This window comes from Pseudopodoces humilis, chromosome 24 (genome assembly GCF_049639895.1).
Source record: "Pseudopodoces humilis isolate 2021_Gansu_Grassland_sample_001 chromosome 24, ASM4963989v1, whole genome shotgun sequence".
Classification (NCBI taxonomy): domain Eukaryota; kingdom Metazoa; phylum Chordata; class Aves; order Passeriformes; family Paridae; genus Pseudopodoces; species Pseudopodoces humilis.
Window position 1 is genome coordinate 1,717,086 of NC_142223.1, and position 22,227 is coordinate 1,739,312.

General features: G+C 55.1%; 1 protein-coding gene across 4 annotated transcripts in view; it reads right to left on the bottom strand.

The window, feature by feature from the left end:
* EPHB2 (EPH receptor B2) overlaps positions 1-22,227 on the bottom strand; it is a 129,040-nt gene that overhangs the window by 72,692 nt on the left and 34,121 nt on the right. For all 4 annotated transcript variants that reach the window (XM_088066534.1, XM_088066533.1, XM_014257203.2 and 1 more), the window contains exons 2-3: positions 19,008-19,072; positions 14,351-15,035 (exon numbers count right to left, since the gene is read on the bottom strand). In XM_088066534.1, coding sequence (XP_087922660.1) covers positions 14,351-15,035; positions 19,008-19,072 — 750 coding nt within the window. The remainder of the gene's footprint in view (positions 1-14,350; positions 15,036-19,007; positions 19,073-22,227) is intronic.

The window sequence follows — 22,227 nt, forward strand, 5'->3', positions numbered from 1 at the left end:
CCCTTGGACACCTCCTGGATGTTTCTGGGTCTGCCCAGACCGAGTGCTTGGCACCCTTGGGACCTCCAGCTTCCCAGGAGACACAAGCTGGTGGATGTCCATGCTCCAGCCCCACACAGCTCCTGGAGAACCACATCAACAATCCAGCACCTGGAACTGAAGGTGAAGGGGCTGCCAAACAGAGAGGCTGGGGGGAAGGGACAGATGGCATCTCACCAGGAGGGCAGCAGGACCCTCAGCACTATGGAGACTGCACTGAGGAACCTGGACTGTGTCCCTGGAACCCCAGCATGCCATGATGTCACACTGTGGAGTGTGAACTGTGTTCCAAGGCTCCCAGCATGCCACAATGTCCCACTGTGAACCATGAACTCAGTCCCTGGACCCTCAGTTTCCCATGAAGTCCCACTCTGGACCATGAACTCAGTCCCTGGACCCTCAGTTTCCCATGAAGTCCCACTCTGGACCAGACTGTGGCCCTCAGCATCCTGTGATGTCACACCCGGACTCTGTCCCTGTCACCTCAGCATCCCACAGCCACAGGAGCAGCACCTCTGGAGCTCTGCTCCTTTACCCTGCCCACCCAGCCCCTGTGCTTGCATTTAAACCTGTCCTACGAGGCTGCTCCAATCCTCTGCCGGCCTCCCAGTGCCTTCTGTGCAATAACAAACCACCCCAAAACAGATCAAAGATGTCCACAGAGAGGCTGTTTAAGGGGAAAAGAGCTTCTGGGCTTCCCATTTGTGGGGTATGTTTCCCTTCATGCTCAGCCCAGTGATTAGTGCTCGCCAGGGAACCCGAGCTGCAAAATGAATTTGAGAAGACAGAGCAGTGTCAGGCTGTTAGAGGCTCAAAAAGGATCTTGGCTCCCCCGAGCCCCAAGGCTGAGCACTTACCATTCACATTTAACAACCAAACGCTTCCAAGGCAGGCAGAGGCCTCCCTGCTCGCCTCTCCCCGTCCCTGAGGACACCATTAGCACCTGGAAAAGGAGAAGCCACGGCCTTGGCAGAGCTCAGGGCTGGAAAAGCCGGGGAGCCGGGGCTCCGAGACAGCCTCACGCGCCGGGGCTCGTATTTTTGGAAACAGCATCCCAGAGGGGCTGCAGTGGATGCTGCTTGTTCTCCTGCCAGCCCTGAGTGTTTTGGAAAGTTTGGTTGAGCTCTGTTTGGCCGCCTCTGAGTTATGCAGGCACAGAAAGGGAAGTTGTTGCTTAGGGGGGGGGTTCAGATTTATTTTTTTCTGAGTGTGTTTTGGGTGAGGAAATCCAGACTGGGGCTTCAGCTCCTGCAGGAAGGCGATGCAGAGTCATGGCTAAGCCAGCAGAGTCACTGAAAAGCTCTGTGTTCAGAGCTGCCAGGCCTGCTCTGCACCTTCTCCTCATCCCAAACACATCCACTCCCACTTTTCCCCCCGCCGCGCTCCCTCCACGCCCCCGGCAGCAGCCGCTGTCCCCAGCAGGCAGAAGGTTTGGCAGAAGAAGCTGGACAGGAGCAGGCAGGGCTGTACCACAGAGCACCCCAGGAGCCTGGGACACCCCTCCTCTCCCTCAGCTGCTCGCCAGCCTCACGCTGATCATAAAGAAACCTCTGTGCGTCTCCAGGGAAGCAGGACTCGGAGAGGGGCACAAAGCCTCCCGCAGCTGTGTGTTTGCAAACAACCCAGCTGAGCTGTGAAGAGGGGCTGAAAGCAGTAATTGTCTTTAATTAAAGGAGGTTGGAGGCATCTCAAGCTTTGACAAAAGACATTTCCAGTCTGCTCGCAGCCCCGGCGCTCGGTGCCGCCGCAGCCGCAACCCGGCCGGGGGTTCAAAGGCAGTGGGGACATGGGGACATCAGCCCTGGGGTGCCAGGGCAGTGCCACACACCTGCAGGGCACGAGAACAGGACACAGCCACGCTCCAAGGAGGCTGCAGGCAGCAGGATTTAATACCTGGGACCCTTACAGACCTCGTGCTTGGCGCCAGACGTGGGCCAGATGTGGCTGTGTGGGGACACAGCAGCTGCCTGGGGCATGCCACCCTCCTGGTGGAGCTGGCTGCACGTGGCTGTGTCCAGGGCTGTCACCTCAGCCCTGCTGGGGTCCCAACCCTGTCCTGGTCTGCCCTGGTCCCCCCCCTGCTGCACACAGCCAGGCCACGGACCGGACACCAAGAGCGCTGCTGCTCCTCCCGGGCTAATTAATGAATCCTGCTTATTAGTGATTAATAATGGGCTCCCTGGGCAGCTCTGTCATGGTGCTGCCTCCTTGCAAGCTCACGTTGGGCCCCACAGCCTGAGCTGACACACAGCAGAACCCCACCTGCAGGGATGCTGCCCCCACAGAGCCCCTTCCAGGGCCAGCCCTCACTCCCAGCCGTGCTCTGAGCACCAGCGAGATCACAATGTCACAATATCCACGGCTCAGGGTAGTAAAACGTCCTCCTTCCCTCCTCCCCTCCATCCTTGGGGGCTGAGGCTCCCCAGGGAGAGCCTGCTGCCCACCATCCTCTGCTTCCTCCCTCCCACCTTTGCTTTTGGTCTTCCAGCACATCAGCATGCAGGAAATCACTGTTCTGGTTTCCATGGAAACCCCATCATGCTGGGGGGGCACCCCCAAAATGTATGAAACAGTCGGTCTGGCACAGCTTTGGTGGTCCCACGTGTCCTGGGCTTGGCAACCCCCTCCTGAGTTCCCACACAGCCCCTCTGAGCCCTGGGGTCAGGAAATCTGGGATGGAGGGAGGAATTCTGCTGCCAGAGAAACATCACTGCCTCTCTTCTTGTCTGCCCAGAGCAGCTGTGGCTGTCCCTGGATCCCTGGAAGTGTCCAAGACCAGGCTGGACAGGGCTTGGAGCAGTCTGGGACAGTGGGAGGTGTCCCTGCCCATGGCAGGGGTGGCTCTGGATGAGGTTGTTTAAGGTCCCTTCAACCCAAACCATTCCAGGATTCTTTAGACAGGCCTGAGCAGCAAACCTGGCTTTGGTCTGAACCCTCTGCTCAGCTCTGCACACCCTGCTCCAACCCTTTCCCCCCTCATGCCGTGCTCTCACCCACTCCAGGTCACCTGAAGTGCTGGAAAACCAGCCCTTGGATGAGGGTCAATCCCCACCACAGCTCCTGCAAAGGTGCAGAGAGCCAAACACACCCAAAATCACATCCCAGAGGACCCACCCTGCGTGTTGGGCAGGTCCCCATGTGAATATTTTTGCCTGGGAAATCCTGGAAAGAGCAGCCACGGTCTAATTCAAGAGAAACAAAAACAAACTGGGATCACTTCCATCTGTGCCAGACAGCAAAACTTTCAAGAAGAAGAAGGAAAAAAAAATCAATTTAAAAAGATCAGTTCTAATTATAGGGTATCATGAAGATCCACACGCTCAGATTTGTCACTCTGCTTCCAGATTAGCCCTACACATGGTGACAACGTGAGTGAGCACCAGGCAGAGCGACATCCCTCTCCTTCATAATCCCCTCTGGAAAGCAGAACAACCAGAGAAACTCACTGAGGGTGAACCAGAGCCTCCTGCCATTTCCTTTTATAGAATCCCTGCAAGAAAAGCCCTCCAAGATCATCCAGTCCAGTCATTAACCCAGCACTGCCAGCGCTGAACACGTCTCCAAGTGCCACATCCAGCTGTTGTTTAAACACCTCTGGGGATGGGAACTCCACAGCTGCCCTGGGCAGCCTGTGCCAATGCCTGACCACCCTTCCCATGGAGAAATTTCCCCAATTTCCAGCTAAATCTGCTCTGGCACAACTTGAGCCTCTTTCCTCTTGTCCTGTTCCTCATTCCCTGGGAGCAGAGCCTGAGCTGTCCCCTCCTGTCTGGGAGTTGTGCAGAGCCACAAGGTCCCTCCTGAGCCTCCTTTTCTCCAGGCTGAGCCCCTTTCCCAGCTCCCTCAGCCTCTCCTCACCAGACTCATGCTCCAGACCTTCCCCCAGCTCTGTTCCTGTCTCTGGACACGCTCCAGGAAGGTCCTCAGGCTGGGATTTGCCTGGATGGAAAAGCAAGCTGGAGAAAACCTGGAGATTAATCTTTCCTACAATGCCTCCCTCGTTTCTCATTCTTCAGTTGGTGCCACAGGTTTACTCCCAGGGTGTAAACTGAGAGTAAAACACCCCCATTCCTGTCTGCACCCACGTGGGAGCTGAGGAAGGTGAGGGTACCTGTGAAGGCTGTCCCCACACCAGGACAAACAGCACTGCAAGGGCAAAGGGAGGCAGCCTTTAATCCATCACTGGGGTGCACTGTAGGGAAAGGGGAATGAGAAGCTTCTCTGTGTATGAGTCATTCCCCAAATGTTTCTTCTATTCCTGTTTTCCCCGCTTTTCCTCATTCTGTTTTATTAATGAGGCTGCACGGATGCACTGCAAGGCTCAGAATTAATTTTGCTCACCGTGCTGCAAGGAAAGGTCTGCAGCAGGAGCATTTCCACTGGGATAAAGCCTCCTGAGCTTCCTGCCTTCAGCTCTGGGAATCCTCTGGGCGATGGATGGCATGAGGGAGAAGCTCCAGCACTGCCTGGGCACCCTGAGGAATCTCCTCCTTCTCCTTCCTTGAGATCCCTGAGAGCCAAAGGTGCTTCTGGAGGATCCCAAAGCTTCTCAGTGGGAATGAACAGAGAATCTGCCAGAATAATCCTCTGGGATTTCACCTCAGGTTGTGACAGCAATATGGACACTGCAGAACTGCCAGCACGACATGAGATGAGGGATAAGGTAAAAGGAAGGGGAGGGAAAGGGGCAGAGAAAGGCTTGGGGAAAACAGCTGTTTTCCACTGAAATGTCTCAGGATCAGCCCCTCAGAAATTGCAGGTTAAGGGTTTGATGTTTGATGCTCCACACACACACACACAGACACTTTGGGTGGCTGCTTGGAGCACCAGCCCCCTTCCATCCCTTCTGCATGTGCATCCCCAGGAGGAGCAGGCACAAAGAGGAACAGATGGGAGAACCACTCCCAGCTGCCCAAGAGCCAACACAGCCCCTTCCTGCCTCCCCCTGGAGCCTCTTGGAGAGTCCAGGCCATCTAAAGGCAGATCTGGGGCATTCCATGGAGTGTGCTGATCCTGCAGCCACTTCAGAAGTCACTACAATCTTTGCCACAGCCACCCATGCTGGGAGAAATGCCACGGGGAGCAAAGCAAGAGTGTCACCCTGCTCCGCTTCAGGCTGCACTGGAATTCCCAAAAACCTGGAGGGTTTGGGCATTTTGATGGTTTGAATGACAAACCCTTTCCCAGGTGGTCATTTATTGTTCACTGTGCTCCTGTTCCTGTCCAGCTGTGGGTGTAACAACCACGGGACTCTTGGGATTGTAATGTTTTGGAAGGAAATTGCTGGCTGTGGTTTCAGCCTTAACAATGGTCTTGAACACAGGGTCTCTGTGAGCTCCAGAAGTGCCAACAGCCTGAGAGTGCCAAAAGACTCTAAAAGTAGGAGGTTGTCATCGTTGAAAACTGTCAAATGCCCCAAATCCTAAAGATACTCCCTCAAAATGCAGTTTGAATGTGCTCCTGGTCGTAGGGTGTGGATCTCCAAGGGGGCTCTCGCTGGTGGTGCAGGGTCACCGTGGTACCCACAGCCCCTCATGGAGCTGGGGGCCAGCCCAACTGCCTGGGGAGCAAAAACCTACACTCCAGCACCCCATTCCCACTGGCCAGCTGAAAACATCACTTTCTGCACAGATCTCTCTGGTTTCTGACACAAGGAACAAAGCCAAAATCCCTGGGTTACCTCCAAGGACTCTGTGAAGACTCCAACACCTCGGCAGGTGTCGTTTCAACACGCCGAGGACAAGAAGAGATCTCAGTTTCTGAAGCTCTTGCTGCACAAACCTGGAAAGGCTTCACAGGTTGTCACAGTGTGTTCACACAGGTCCCCTTTTGAGTGCCAGCACACAGAGCTGGTGGCTCCAGGCCTGACCACAACCTTTCCCTGCCTCCTCCTCCTCCTCCCAGGCTCCTTTCCAGGCCCAGCTCATGCTGCTCCCTGTTCCTCATTTTCCAGTCTTCAGGAGCTGCCATCCTGCAAAATTCCAGTTTCCCCACTGCTTGGGCTCCAGCAGAATCATCCAAGCCAGGTGGGCAGGATGGGATGGAGGAAAACCCATCCCATGGGAGGAAAACTCCTGCTGGAGCTCACAGCAGGATGTGGTTCAGACCTTCTTCTGCTTCACCTCTTGGGGAGCATCCAAAGAAGGTCCTGGAGGATGGGGAAGGGTCTGCAGGGGGAGGCAGGAGGTGTTTAAGTTCCAAAAACCCACACAAGGACTGGGCAGCACGCAGCAGTGGCACCAAACTCAAGGTCTCCTTCAAAACAAAATAAAAGTGGGTTTTCCTTGGCCAAACCTAATTAAAGCTGGTTTGAAGTTTGCTCTGTGTTAACAGAGCCATTGGATGAGCTATGAACACTTTGATTCAATTTCCCAACCTTTATGGGGACTTTTCTGTACACTTCCCAGTGATAGATTATGTTCTTGAGGCATATGGGGAACAATAACGAGTTTCCCTGGAGCTAATTAAGCTAATCATGGCTTATAGATTAAATTCTCTGTAAGGTTTTTACCTTGTGTGGCTAAAATCAAAGAGCTGTGCTCTTACTGAGAACATCTGACTCATCTGACATCAGAAAAACTTGAAATCAGCGTAGAGAGTGTCGGAGGGTATTTCCCAAAATTAAATGTTCAACACAATCTCTTGGCTTTGGCCCAATTTGCTGAGAAATTTCAAATGAAAAAGGGAAAAAAAATATATATATATATATCCTCAAAAGCAGTATTTTCTCCAGTTTTCCTCAAGTTACATACAATGAAGAATATTCTCCTCTTCCCCATAAAACTCCAGCACTGGGAGGAATTAAAGGAAAAATCCTCCAAGATCTCTGAGCACTTTCAATCAAAGGAAAAAAAACTGATGGCAAAAAACCACATTCCCTTCATTTTATGGCAATAATGAGTTAAAATCCTGGAATCCTGGGCCTGAATCCCAGCTATTCATTCCAGCTCCTATTAATGTTTACCACTTTTCTCAGAATAAAAACCCAAAAAAAACCCCCAAAAAAGGGAGAGGGAGAAAGGGAGGCCAACGAAGGAGAGGAATAAAATAAATGCTGCTCTCCCACCAGCACAGGATGCTGCTATTCCCTGCTCACATGGGTGTAGCAGCAGGAATGTGGTGTTTGATCCAAAATGCTGTTTCATCTGTAAAAATAAGGCAGGGGGAGATTTTCTCCTGGGTACACAACAGCTCCAGGTCCCTGTGCCCCAGGGGGACTCACTCACCTCCCCACATCTCCTCACTGGCCCCAGCACAATGGGATGGAGCAGAAGGGGGGCAGAGACAATCCCTGCAGTTCTCTGTGATCCTCCAGGTCCCTTCCAACCCTTTGTGACACCCTGAGCAGAGGGATGAAGGGATGGGGAAGCAGCAGCTGGGGCAGACAGTGGCAATGCGAAACTCCGGGTTTCTCTGAGGAATGGCCATCATTTCCATCAGGAAACTGCTACTGGGTTTTTCTAGACCTGAGATCTCCACCTTTTCCTCCAGCCCAGGGGATTTGTGACCTGCCCACACAGGAAAAATGAGAAGATGCTGTTCCCCTCTGCTTTGCCATGGGCTGCCCTCAGGTCAGCTCATGCATCCTGCTGAGGTCTTCCCCACACCATCACAGCAGGGCTGGGAGAGCTCTGCAACCTCCTGCTGCTCAAAATCCACTCTCACATCTTGGAAAACCTCATCTCCTCCCTTCCTCTACAGAGAAAACACTTCTGTGGGTCTCAGCCCATTCCTTGTCTGGAAGCAAAGTGAGAAGGGAGCTCCCATTTCCTTTTTTTCCCAAGAAGGTGCAGCTCCTCAGAAGCTGCATTCCCTATTCCCAAGCGAGTGCTCCACCTCCCTCCTCTGGCAGCACATCTCTGCCCCACTCCTGGACCATCTGTGACCCTCCCTGTGAGATCAGCATCTCCTGGGGCTTCACACTGCCAGGAAATCAATGCCTCAGCCCCCCTGTCTGACACCCCTTTGCTCTGCCAAGCTCCCCTGGGTCCCCTTCCAACCTCCCAAAGCCCAAACTCCAGGAGGAATTTGCGGAGGACAAGCAGCAGGCAGGTGTGGAGCGGCTCCCAGTGAGCAGCTGCAGTCTCCACCACGGCCCTAATTGGATTCACAACATGGAGAGGTCAGCAGGAAGAATCAAAGCCATGGAAAGAAAGAAGCTGTATTCTTGCTTCCCAGACAGAGAGGGAGGAGAGGGAGAAGCCCCAAAAGCAGTATCCAACAATGCCACCGAGCCCTGGCCGGCTGGGAGCATTCAAATTGTCAACAAGCCTTGTAGAAAAGGCAGACAAATTCCTGTTTTGCACTTGGGAAGGAGCCAGGTGATGTAATCATCTTCGAGGATGATGGTGGAATACTTTCCATTCCAGCAGTAACTCAGGATGTTAAATAGCAGCCACTGAAGTTAAAGATTGCTAAATCAGCCTGTCAGGGCAGCACCTACCTAAGGGGGTGTGGGGAGAGGGTTGATGGGCTGGGCAGAGTCGCCGTGAGACAACAGGGTGTTGTTGTTCCAGAGATGGAGGAAAAAGCTATTTGCTAAATGAGGCAGTTGTGGCTATTTTAGGATTGAAACGTCAGGACCAGTCCAATAAGGCTGTGACAGCTCCAGGACTGGGTCAGGGAGGGATTAAAGGAAGGTGGGGGTAGTAGTGCCAACCTCTGTGCACTTAGGGGAAACAGCTTAAGGCAAATTAGCCTTGTACGGGTTTTTGATGCAGTTACAGGATTGACTGGGGGGGTAATGGCATGGATGTCACACACCCAAACCTCTGCAGAGCCTTTCCCTGGCTAACACACGGGATATTCTGATTCTGAAATCAGTGGCTCCACCGACACCCTGGGACATCCTCGATGAATTAAAGCTTGGCAGGCGGAGGCGGCGCGGCCGGAGATCTGAGCGGGGCTGCTCCTCCTCCAGCCAACAAATGTGGTTCGTGCCTCTGGGCTGTTGAACATTTTTATCAATGACCCAGGAGAAAAAAAAAAAGCCCAAAGTGTTCCCAGTAAAGCTAGCTGTTGACATGGAAGCTGTGGAGTGGTAAATAGTGAGAATGATGGGTTCCCCATACAGGAATGTGGATTTCAGTACAAACGTGTCCAATCCCACCTAAAGGGACCAGGATGCAGCCCCAGGCTCTCACGAGGAAGGACAAGGATCCTTCAGAAGCACCCAGAGTAATGCCATTGCCAAAATGGCTAAAGGAAGGGGGGATGCAGGCAGAGGGAAGCTCAGCATCCCCTCTGGCATGCAGCTGATGGCCATGAGCAGCCTGTATGTGGGGAACTGCATCTGCCAAGGGAAAGGCTAAAGCAGTGCCAAGGGCTGGGAAGAGCCAAAAAAGTCAGCTGAAAACCTTAGCAGAGAACCAGGGGCCAAAGATTACCCTTGAACAGGCACAGGGAGCACAGAGGTGAGGGGATGGACGAAGCTCTCTGAGGGGGGAGCACCAGGCACAGAGGAATAAGAAAGCAAGGACAACCTCTGGAAGCATTTAACAGGCAGTTCTCTGTCTCTGGAAACATTTCCAGAACAATTGGCTGTATCTGCTCCAGTTCAACCAGGAATGCTTCCTGGAAGAACTCGATTACCCCTAGAGCCTTACAATTTATTGGCTGGGTCCAGCACTATCAGAGGAGGCCCAGACCCCAAACAGGCACAGAGCCATAAATAGCCTCTTATCATGAAAACATCACGTCCTCGTGGGCTGTCACTGTGAGACAGCTCGGACAGGCCCTGCTCCAGCACGTCAGGAAGCTGCTCTGAGCTCTCAGCACATTTTTGGTCCCCTCCAAATCCCACCCTCTGTGCTGGAGGGATGGCTCAGGGTCCTTGTCATGCCTGAGCCCACGTCCCCCACACATGGTGGGGTGGTGGCAGGTTTGCTGCCCTGGATGTCAAAATTATGGCAGGGAAGGGGACCCTGCTGAGCCCTGGGGCTCCCTTCAAGGGGGGCCCAGCTCCACCTTGAGCTGCAAAATCAGAGAATTCCAAAATGGTTTGGGTTGAAGGGGCCTTAAAGGTCATCCAGTCCCACTCCCTGCCACGCCAGGGACACCTTCCACTGTCCCAGGTGGCTCCAAGCACTCTCCAGCCTGGCCTTGGGCACTTCCAGGGATCCAGGAGCAGCCACAGCTGCTCTGGGCACCCTGTGCCAGGGCCTGCCCACCCTCACATCCAGGAATTCCTTCCCAAAATCCCATCTAATCCCTGCCCTCTGTCCATTCAAAGCCATTCCCTGTGTCCTGTCCCTCCATCCCTTGTCCCCAGTCCCTCTCCAGCTCTCCTGGAGCCCCTTTGGGCCCTGGAAGGGGCTCTGAGCTCTCCCTGGAGCCTTTTCTTCTCCAGGTGAGCACCCCCAGCTCTCCCAGCCTGGCTGCAGAGCAGGGGAGTTCCAGCCCTCAGAACATCTCTGTGGTCTCCTCTGGACTCACTCCAGCAGCTCCATGTCCTTCTGATGTTGGGGTCCCCAGAGCTGGAGGCAGCACTGCAGGAGGGTCTCCCAAAAGTGGAGGGGCAGAGAACAGAGAGCCAAGGAGAAGACAGCTGCCAGCCTCAGCCTAACCTGGTTTCTCCTCTCCCCATCAGCTCAGCAGTTCCTCTCCTCCTGTGACCCCAAGGGACGACACCAGATGTCCCTGACAGCCAGAGAGTGTCACCACCAGCTTCTGCATCCCAAAACCATCCCCTGTCACCCCAGCAAGAGCGGGACTCCCGGTGCTCGGCGCAGAGCACAACAAAGAGAACGCTGAGACCAGAGCTGCCCTGGTGAGCTGGAGAGGAGCCTCAGAGGGGATGAAGGGTGATTGCTGGGAGCAGCAGCCATCAGCTGCTGTCCCTGAGCAGGCACAGGCCGTGCAGGCAGTGTCCACCCGCTGTCCAGCCACAGCACAAGGGCTGTGCCGTGCCTGAGCCCAGCCAATGGATACGGCAGGCAGAGAAATGCGCTTCGTGCGCTGCATGGGAGGGACGGCGAGGGGAGGGAAGGGGGGAGGCGCAGACAAAGAACAGGGGGATGGAGAGAAAAGATGCAGGCAGGGAGCAGAAGGTGAAGAGGGAAGGATGGGGCTGGGGGAGATGTGTGTGTGGAGCCCCTCGCCGGAGAGGAGCGGGCAGGGCCCTGCGGGAGCGGCGAGCCAGGCCCGGGGAAATGAAAATCTCTTAACCACACAGAATTGTTAACTGCCCCCAAATCCTTTTGTGCTGGGGCTGCGAGCTTAGAAGAGCTTAAGCTGTTAGATGCATGAACTTCCTCCATAAATATCCCTGGCGAGAGGGCTGGAGCGCTATTAGCCGGATGAAAAACCCGGCGGAGAAAATGAGCAACTCCTTCCAGCTGCACGGAGGGGTGGGATGTCCATTCCTTGGGATGCTCCTCTCCACCTGGAGCCCTCGGTGGGGCAGGACCCATGTGCCCCCCTCCATGCTCCATGCCACGTCCTGTTTGGGTGCCTGAGTGTGTGAGAGAACTTCGTCCCGAAAGCCAGCTCGGATTTGCTTTTGTTTTGCTTCTGGAAAGGGGCCCAGATTCCCTCCCACCCCTGGAAACACGAGCAAACCTGCCAGCCACATGTAGGAGTGAGTCCCCCCAGCCTGCGCAGGGACCGGGGGCAGGGATGCACGGATTCATCCCACAGATCCTTCCCGAGCTGAGCTGGGATGAGCAGCCCCTTCCCAGCCCTGTGTGGAGCTCACTGGGAGGGCTGGGAGAGGATGGGGGTGCCATGGATGTCCTGCCAGCTCCGTCTCTGGCTCCCCTCCCAGTCCCTGCTCCAATTCTGGGGGCTGCCAGGGGAAAATGGAGGGGGTGTCCCAGTCTGGCACAATCCTGGGGTCTCATCCAGCCCTGATTCCACCCCACAGGAGGAGGGGAAGGGAAAGAAGGAATGGGGAAAGCAAAGGGTGAAGGGGAAGGGAAAGAAGAGGGGAAGAAGGGAATAGGAAGGGGAAAGGTAAGGAGAACGAAAAGGAAAGGGGAAAGGGGAAAGGGGAAAGGGGAAAGGGGAAAGGGGAAAGGGGAAAGGGGAAAGGGGAAAGGGGAAAGGGGAAAGGGGAAAGGGGAAAGGGGAAAGGAAGGAGGAGAAGGAGGAGGAGGAGGAGAAGGAGAAGGAGAAGGAGAAGGAGAAGGAGAAGGAGAAGGAGAAGGAGAAGGAGAAGGAGAAGGAGAAGGAGAAGGAGAAGGAGAAGGAGAAGGAGAAGGAGAAGGAGAAGGAGAAGGAGAAGGAGGAGGAGGAGGAGGAGAAGGAGGAGGAGAAAGGGGAAAGAGAAAGGGAAAGGGAAAGGGAAGGGGAAGGGGAAGGGGAAGAGGAAGGGAAAAGCAAAAGCAGAAGAAGAAAGGAAGGGAAGGGGAGGCAGCCCCAGAGCCAGCTGCCCCATGGAGACGATGGGCTGCCGGCCACCGTGTGATTGATGAGGGTGGGGAGCGCGGGGCCGGCGTGCGCCAGCACCGGCTGCACAAACAGCTGCCGAGGTACCGGACCTCCCAAAATCCTGCTGCTGCCCAGACAAAGACACAACCGGCCTCTCCCTCCTCCTCTGTCCCCCCAGCCCTGCCCTGGAGGGAACTGCCCTTTGGCAGTGGCACTGGGGAGCTCCCCAAAAAACCTCGGCTGCATCGGAGCAAAGCACTGGGCAAGGCTGGGTCTGCTTGGGGAACAAAAAACAGGCTGAGACTGAGGAGAAGCTGCCATGAATCATTGGGGTTTTCTGCTGTTGCTACGGATGCTTCGCTTGGGAGCTGTAAAACCCCCGTCTGCCCTTGGAGGCAGGGATTAGCTGGGCTCAGTTTCCAGCGGTCCTTCCTTGCCGTCCCCATCCCCATCCCTGCGAAGGCTGGGAGACACTTGATCTGCCCGAGCTCGGTGGGAAGAGGCGTTCAGTGGCTAAGCCAGGAGCAGCTGAAATCATGGATATTAAACGATCCCCACAGCACACCAGGACCTGAATTTTGGTGCTTGAGCAGCCCAGCCACCAGCAGCAGCCACGGAGTCCCTCTCCAGGGGCACCACACAGCCTGCAGTCCCTGCTGAGCACGGACTGTCCGTTCTCCTCTCCAGGGGACTGCCTCCCACTACCAGCACCTTCCCCAGGCGTGGTTCTACCTGGCCACCCCTTCAGAGCCAGAGGAGAGGAATCACAGCTCCAGCCCTGGCTCTGCTGTGGCCACTGATGTATCTGGAATTGATCTCAGAAGCCCTGGCTCTGCTTGGAGCGTGCCGATGCTGTCGGAACCGCAGAGGGATTTGGACGTCCAGCCGTGGCAGGGAGAAAAAGATCCTGTTTGCCAAACCGTGGTTTGCTGCAGCTGCAGTGCCCATCACACAGCTCTGGGGTCCCCAGCTCCCTCCCAGCAACCCCAGGAGCTCCTTTCTCAACCTTCCAAGCCCTCTGGATAGGAGCACAGACATCAGCTCAGGCAGGGGGCTGCCGAGCCTCCTGCTGCCCTGGGACCACACTGGCTGCGTGGTGCTCAGCTGAGCTCAGCAGGTGCCCACAGAGTCTGCTCTGAGCATCTACAGGGGCAGGAGAACATCTGCAGATTTTCTATAGGGCAGGAAACCTCTGGGTGTTGAGGAGCACAGGGGCCAGGCAGCTGAACAGGCCATGACCATGTCCCAGCCTGGGCCATTTGCACCTCACCAGGAAAACGCTGTCGATAATGCACTCCCTTCTCACTGCACCCTTCTGGGACCCTGCATTCCCACTCCCCTCATCCAAGAAGAGATTCAGCCCATGCCAAAGCACACAGCAAACCCAACAGTTTAACAGCCCCAATATTTTGGGAGGGAACTGCAAACTGCTGACACGCACCACACGTGTGTGCCTCCAAAACCTGGAGAGCGTGGGGACCCGGAGCTCACACACAGGATGGACGAGCCTGGGGCAGGAATTGAGGAGCTGGGGAAGGACTCAACCTCCACACATGCCACCTCACGCCCGGGGAGGTCCCTCTGCAGGAACCAATTACAATTTACAATTTGTAACTACAATTCATGAGTCGGTTTGGGTCATCAGTGAGGGTTTCAACTACACCACATTACAAACTGTAGATTTCATTTCTCAGTGGCCAAACTGATCTAGAAATTATGAACTTGAACTTTCTGGTTTTCAGTGGGGTGTCACCTTCCCCCAAACCAAACATTTATGATGATGAGGACCCTGATGTGTCCCAACTCAGCACTCACAGCACTGGGTTTGCCAGTGCTTCAACAGATTGAGCCTAACGTGGCCATTACAAATTGTAATTGGCTCCTGCAGATGCCAAACGCAGACCCTGAGTGCCCCCAGCAGCAGAGGTGGGCCCGTGGTTACCTCTGCAGACGGTCCCGTTCTCCACCGACTCGTAGCCGGCCCGGCACATGCAGCGGCCGATGGGCACCAGCCACTCGCCGTCACCGTTGCAGTACAGCTTGATGGGCACGTCCACCTCCTCAGCATTGGCAATGCACGTCCCCCTGGCTGCCACCAGCGAGGTGCTCTCTGCCCCCGACAGCGTTTCCTGGAAGACGGCCCCGTTCTGGATCACGCGGGGACATTTGCGGTAGAAGACGCGGACGGCGATCAGGGACATGCAGCCCCCGTAGTCCTGGAAGGCCAGGTAGAAACCGTTCTTGGAGACGGGCCCGAAGCTGCGCACCTCGGTGTTGATCTTCATCACCCGCCCGCCTAAGTCCACCTGGGAGAAGCTCTCATCGGCAGCGATCGTGTCCACCTTCATCCAAGGATTCTCCATCCAGTTAGGAAAAGTCTTGGTGGCCGAGTCAAAGTCCGACTCGAAATAGTACAGGTTGAAAGTCTCCTTACAGGAGCCTGGGACGTTTGGGATGCTGCTGCAGTCCCGGACAGAGAATTTCATCTCCACGTGGATGCGGTGTGCTCCTCGCCTCCGGATGTACTTGGTCCGCAGCCAGTTGTTCTGGCTGGATTCAAAGACGTTGCACACCTGGTAGGTGCGGATGGTGTTCATGTTCTCATCGTAGCCACTCACCTCTTCCCACTGCGGGCAGGACACACACACACAGTCAAGGGTCTGCACCCAACCCTCCTCACCCCTTCCCATCCCCACTGGGTGCCAAGCAGGCTCTGCCAGCACCAGCTGCCCCTCTCCGTGCCCACCCCATCCCTCAGCACCTCACCCCAGCACCCCCTGGACCTGCCTGGGCAGGGTTTGGCCCCCTGGACCTGCCTGGGCAGGGTTTGGCCCCCTGGACCTGCCTGGGCAGGGTTTGACCCCCCTGGACCTGCCTGGGCAGGGTTTGACCCACAGCATGCCCCAGGTAAGCTCCACACTGTGGGGACAGAGGGGCCCCTTGGGGTCACCTCGCTGCCACCAGCTCTGTGCCTGGATTCAGGGTCAAGGCTCTGCTGCTGGTGGGACAGCAAGGCCACTGCTCTGCAGAAATGGTTTGAGATGGGGCTGTGCCTCTGGCAAAGGAGCACAGCACCTTTAGCACATGATCCCCACCAGTGCCACTGTGGTTCCAACTTCCTCAGAAGCCATAAAACCTCCTGGCTGGCTGCAGCCAGTGCCTCTTCCCAGGGGCAGGATGGGACCATGGCCAATCCCACTGTGTTCCCAGAAAGGGAGGTGCTGGGTAAATCCCACTGGAGCCTTCATCCCTGCCCCTTCAAGGGTCAAATGTTTTGGGGCTCCTCCAGCATGGTGTGCTCAGGTCCCAGCCCCAGCTGAACTGGATCTGTGGATGCAGCCATGCCTACGAGCTGTGCCATGACAGAACATCCCTCTCAGCAAGACAGCTCAGAGCTGACAGATTTCCCCATGGGAAGCTCTTCCCAGCTCCCCCAGCTGACTGACAGCCAGCTCTGGAGGAAGCTCTGGAGAATTACAGAAGAGAATATCCTCAGCTGGAAGGGACCCACAAGGATCAAGTGCAGAGTCACCCCAGCAATCCTTCCCTGTGCTTAGAGCGGTGTCCAAACCCTCCTGGAGCTCTGGCAGCCGTGGGCTTGCCCTTTCCCTGGGGAGTGCCTGACCCCCATCTGGGGGAAGAACCTTCTCCTAACATCCAGCCTAAACCCCTTGACAGTCCCAGCTGTTCCTTTGGGTGCCACAGCAGGGCTGCTGTGACACCTCCAGCTCTCTGCCCTTTTCCCAGGCTGTTTTTTCCCAAATCCTCCAGCCCTTGTCGTCTCCATCCTGTGCAGGATGGGGACACCTCAGAGTGAGGGATGCAGGGCATGAGCTGCATCCTGTAACCAGCCACTGCTCCTCTGTGGGGAGCACCAGCAGGGAAGGGTCTTTGTGGGAGGAGAACCCTCAGCTCACAGAGCATCTCCCCCTGCTCATCTCCTGCCAGAGTGCAGAGCATCTCCCTGCAGTCCCATCCCCACCCAGTGATGCTGGCAGCGGGGACCAGAGTCCTGCTGGCGTGTGACAGTCCCAGCCAGCTGGAACTGCTCCTTCTGAATTTGTTCATAAAGCTGCTCAAGTGGAAGCCGAGCTGTTTCCCATGGATGTTACACCCCAAGCACAACCCTGCCCTGGATGCAGGATCACAACAGCCAGGGCAGGGCAGCAGCACAGCCCAGACCCAGCATTAGTGCCAGGACCGAATCCAGGGAAAATCCTGCAGGAGGAGAGCACCCCCAGCCCCTCAGCTTGTAAATGGCCTCACAAGGGCACCCAGGACTGGGGAGAGAGGCTCAGGAGATGGGAGACAGATTGCTCCTCGCACATCAAGGCTCACAGCCCAACAGAAGGCTGTCAGGGAAGATCCCCAACAGCTCCAACCACTTCAGATTGGCAGTGGCTGTAAATCTGCTGCCAGGGCTGGGGGACGAGAAGAGCATCCTCGCAAAACACAGCCGGAGCGTTTGCTTTGTTTTCCAGAAATAAATTTGGTGTGTTAGTGGAAAATTGCAGGATCTCCCTGCTTTTCAGGGCACTGCTTGGGGGGGAGTGAGGGAATCAAGGACAAGGCAAGGGGAAGCAATTCCTTCCCTTGCCCTGCCTCTGGTGTGGCTCTCCATCACCTGCACCACTCCAGAGCACTCCAGCCACCAAGACCAAGGGCCCCACACCTTCCCAGTCCCCAAGGAGGGTAAGGACATGAGCCCAGAGAGCTCAGCCTTGGTCAGGCAGGAGCAGCACATGAGGGTCTCCAGGGCTTGGGATGAACAGGAGATGCTGGAGGCAGGGCCTGGGGACATCTATGAATGGCACAAGAGTTTCAGAGCCAGACCTAAAGCAACTGCTTGGGCTTTGGGCTCTTTAATAGTCCCCAAAAAGGAGCACACAGCAGCTTCTGTCTTCCAGGTGATGCTGGGTGCACCCAGCCTGGCCAGTGACCTCTGAGTGGGATGCACTGCCTTCTCCTGCCCGTGGGCATGAGGCCAGGAAGTCACTGCAGAATTATCACCCATGATGAGCACAGGGCAGGGCATGATGAGCCCATATCCCCCCTGAGGACCCAGAGGTGGACACAGGAGGTGATCCCACCAACCACTGCACTGTCCAGATGGGCATCTCCACCCTGATGGGGGACCTGGGAGCACCCTGGGGGCCGGGCTCAGGACCCTCAGCATCCTCCCACATCCCTGCCCCAGGCTTCCCTTTTCCCAGATGGCAGAGAAAGTCACCCCCGTGCACCAGCCCCTGCGCTTCCTCCACGCTTAATTAGAAGCCTCTCCCTTTCTCCTGGCTCTCTAATTAACATGCCAGGAGCTCAAAAGAAGGCAGCAGCACAATAACCCGGGGAGACGGCTTCCAGCAGGCCCCGGCCTCATTACAGCCGGGCTGGGGAGCGGGAGCAGGGCGTGCTTCACATATGGAAACACCGCAAACAAGAAAGGCTGGGCCAGGAGAGAAAAAGACTTGACCTCTGCTCCTCTGCATTGTGTGCCCGTCATCCCCCTCGGTGGGCACTGGCGGGGCTGGGGCAGCTCTGCCCTTTATCATGGTGATGGGCCCGGGCGGCAGCGCCCGCGCCCGGCGCGACACCGCGGCCACGCCGCCCCGGCTCGGTTTAATCTCCCCAGACGAGGCTTTTCTGGGCTGTTTCTTTTCTTCTGCCAACGCTGTCAGCCTGGGGGTGAGGTGCAGGGAAATGTCTTCATCCAGCCTCCACTGCAGAGGGTGGATGGAAGGCAGGATGGTGCCTGAGCCATGCGCGGGCATGGGGAGCATCTCCGGGTTTTGGGCAGGCTGGATTGGGCCACCCAAGGGCAAGGGAGAAGGTCTGGGGGGTTTGGGCACTGTGGCTGCTGCCAGAGGTGGGCAGGATGCTCTGAAGCACCTTGATGCCCGACGTGGGACACACAGGTGGCTCCACTCTGGGTTGCTCTCGTGAGTGGAAGGGTGAAGAAATCACAGAATCACAGAACTGACTTGGAAGGGACCCACAGGGATCACTGAGCCCAACTCCTGACCCTGCCCAGGACACCCCAACAATCCCAGCCTGGGCATCCCTGAGAGCTCCACCCTGGAGCTCTGGCAGCCTCGGGGCCGTGCCCATTCCCTGGGGAGCCTGGGCAGTGCCAGCAGCCTCTGGGGGAAGAACCTGATGCACTGCCTTGCCCGAGCTCTTCTTTAAAGGAGCTTCTTTGGATGTGTCTCAGGGTACACCTGGCCCTGGTAAAGAAGACAGAAAGCTCTGCTGAGCCAGCAAATGCCTCTCCATGGGATGCCAGGGATGCTGGACAGTCCTTGCAGGACCAGAGCCTAATGCCCTCATCCTGCTACAAGTGACAGGCAATGGAATAACAAGTGAGACACTGGGGACAAATGACAGTGGCCTTGGCATGCTGTTTCTACCAACACTGAGGGATTTTTTGGAGTATCATCTCCTGAAAAACTACTGGAAACCTCAAGTGTCACCTCCTATTGTGCTCTTCCCACATGGCCAAGGCACTTTGCATCAGTGCCTGACTTCTGCTGGGCCAAGCCTGCCACAAGCGCAGAGGAGAGCCCAGAGCAGCTCCAGGTCCCCACGAGGTGATGATGCCTTACCCCTGAGGGAGGATGCACCGTCCAGCCCAGCTCTGCTGTCGCCGTTGTGGAGTCCATCAGCGTCTCTGTGGAAGGAAGGTGAAACAAGGGAGTCACTGGATGCTGATGAAAGGACTGAAGATGGAGACAGGGAAGAAGGTGGAGAGGAGGGCTGCAGGGCTGGAGCCCATCCCACACTGAGCTTCTGGCCACATCTCAGCCGGGTACTGGTGCTGGTCCATCCACCCAGCTGCTTCCCACCCACTGCCCACTGCTCCCTGACCCCCCTGCACAATCATGGAATCACTGAATGTTAAGGTTGGAAATCACCTCCAAGTTCACCAGGTGCAACCACCAGCCCAGCACCAAAACCATGTTCATCGTTAAACCATGTTCACAAGTGCCACGTCCACACATGTTTTTAACATCTCCAGGGATGGTGATTCCACCACTGCCCTGGTCCAATGCCTGACCACTCTTTCCATGAAGGAATTTTCCCTAAAATCCAATCTAAACCTTCCCTAGAACAGCTTGAGGCTGTTTCCTCTTGTCCTGTCTCTTGCTCCTTGAGAGCAGAGCCTGACTCACCTCAGCTGTCCCCTCCTGGCAGGTACTTGTGCAGAGCCAGAAATTCCTCCTGAGCCCCCTTTTCTCCAGGCTGAGCCCCTTTCCCAGCTCCCTCAGCCTCTCCTGGTGCTCCAAACCCTTCCCCAGCTCCACTCCCTTCTATGGAAACACTCCACCCCTTCAATGTCTTAATTTTCATTAGGGGGCCAAAACTGACTCCAGGATTTGAGGTGGGACCTCAAGGTGCCCAGCACAGGCAGCATCTCCTGCTGTGAAACCCTTCCATCCATCAGCCCAGATGGATTTTCCTCCTCTCAATCCCAAATCCAGGTACCCCCAGCCCAGTTCCACCCCTGCAGGGATCCTCCCTCACCTCTTCTAGTTTCCTTTGCCAAAAGCAGATTTTTTTTCTCAGCACTTTGCACGGTAGGGAGAATCCTCAGAGATGCAGCAGAATGTTGGAAGGAGCAGCACTTTTAGGACTTACAAGTACTAAAAAATTAAACCACTGTTAAAGCTGGTTTTCCAGATGATTTGTGTTGAAATAGGTCAGGTGATGCTCCCACTGACCAGCACAGACAAGTCCTCCTAAGCCACACAACAGCAAAGCCTCCTCACCCTTACTGCAGCTCAGGATGCTTCCAACACTGGAATTCTCTTCATCCCAAACAGCTGTGGGTTGGTTTAACCCCACTGATGGCACAAGGAGGGGTGATCAGGTCATGGTACCCCAAAACCTGGGCCAACATGAGCCAAGTGAAGGTGCCAGCCAGCCCCATCAGAAATAAATGGGATACTTGGAATCATGGAATCATGGTTGGAAAAACCATCTAACATGGTCGAGTCCAAGGATTACTGCAGCACTGCCATGCTCAGCACTGAACCATGTCTTTAAACACCACATCTACACACTTTAACACTTCCCAGGGAGTGCTCAAAAGTCTTTCTTGGACACTTCCATGGGTGGTTTCCACAGTCTGGGTAACTCTCTGTCCTCCAGCTCTCTGCAGCCACATGATCATTGCAGTACAAGGATTTTTCTGCACCACACCCAAGGTTTGATAGCTTGAGAAAATAGGAAAATATTCCTGAGTTTAGGAAATGCAGTTTAGAAATTCTGCCCAAAGGCCTCAAAACACCAAATGGACACGAGGGGAGCGTGGAGGGACAGACTGCACAGGGCAGCACACGGCCAGTGGTTCTGGGGGATGCCCAGAGAGGAAATTCTGTCCCTCTGCTCTGCAGGGACAACGTGAATCTGCCCCTGATGGCAGCACATGCCCTGGGGATGTGCCAGGGATGCTGGGAAGTGCCCATCCCATACACACTTGGAGTCCCAGAATGGTTGGGGTTGGCACAGACCTTCAGGACCATCCAGTCCCACCCTCCTGTCATGGGCAGGGACACCTTCCACTATCCCAAAATCTGCTCCAAGCCCTGTTCCACCTGGCTTTGAGCAGGGGCACCTTCCACTATCCCAAAATCTGCCCCAAGCCCCATCCAACCTGGCTTTGGGCAGGGACACCTTCCACTATCCCAAAATCTGCTCCAAGCCCCATCCAACCTGGCTTTGGGCACTTCCAAGGGTAATCCCAGAATGGGAATGGAGAGTTACTGGATGTAACCACGTCCTGCTGTCCTTCTCCCCACCAGAATAACAAACATCCTGCCACGAACCAGCCCCCAAGAACATCTCCACCTTCTCCACTTTCGCTCCACTGAACAAAAACAAAGGAAGAAAAGCTCAGCTTTGAGCAGATCCAGCACTGAAGAGCCAGGCCTGGGTGCAGAGGTGACAACTGCTCAGTGCAGGGACCTCTCCTTCCCCACTGGCACCCCAAAAAGTGCCTCGGCAGCGCCGTGCTCCCTGCACCAACTCCTGGCAGTAAATCCTCCCCAGACTGTGGCTTGTTCATTACTCCTGGTTTGAGCCAGTGGTTTCCAGTTCACAGGAAACCAGGATTTCGAAATTTGGTTTTATTCCAAGAGTAAAAAGCAAAAAAATAGTTCTTCTCAATTTTTCCCACTAGGAAGAGCTCTGTGAAACAGCTAATCCTGAGATGCTGCGGGACAGATTTACGAAATTTCTTTTTAAACTGAATATTTGTTTACATAGGTCAATAATAGTGTTTACTTTATCAGAGGATCTGGCTTTTTCATTAAAACACCAGTGGCGTTTGATCTGAAAGGAAAACAACGTTTTTCACCCAGTGCTAGCAAGAAGCTTTAAAAACCCCCTGGATTTGTTACTTTATCTTCACTATCAATGACAGTAGTGCATAGTAAGTACATTAATAGCAGTGACTAAAATGGAAAAGAAGATATATTCTAAGTCATTACAAATAATTCCCCAAATAAACTTCATATTTGGAAGCGTTTTGCATTTTAAAAAGCCTTTTATTTAATGAAAACTCAGTGCAGTGCAGTGGAAATGTTGTGCTCAGTACACCACTGCCTCCACCCCCTTATCCTCAGCTGAAGGATCCCCCTGGAGCTCTGCATCCACTCTGGCTGGCCCAGGGACAAGGAGAAGAAGAAATTTGCAGGTTTTAAGCAAGTTTTTCCAATGGCAAATTATCTTCCCATAAAAAACACCAGATATTCCATTAATTTTAGTCTGGATTTACACCGTTCTGCTGCCAGCTATTGGATTTCCTTTTCCTTCTACAAAGAC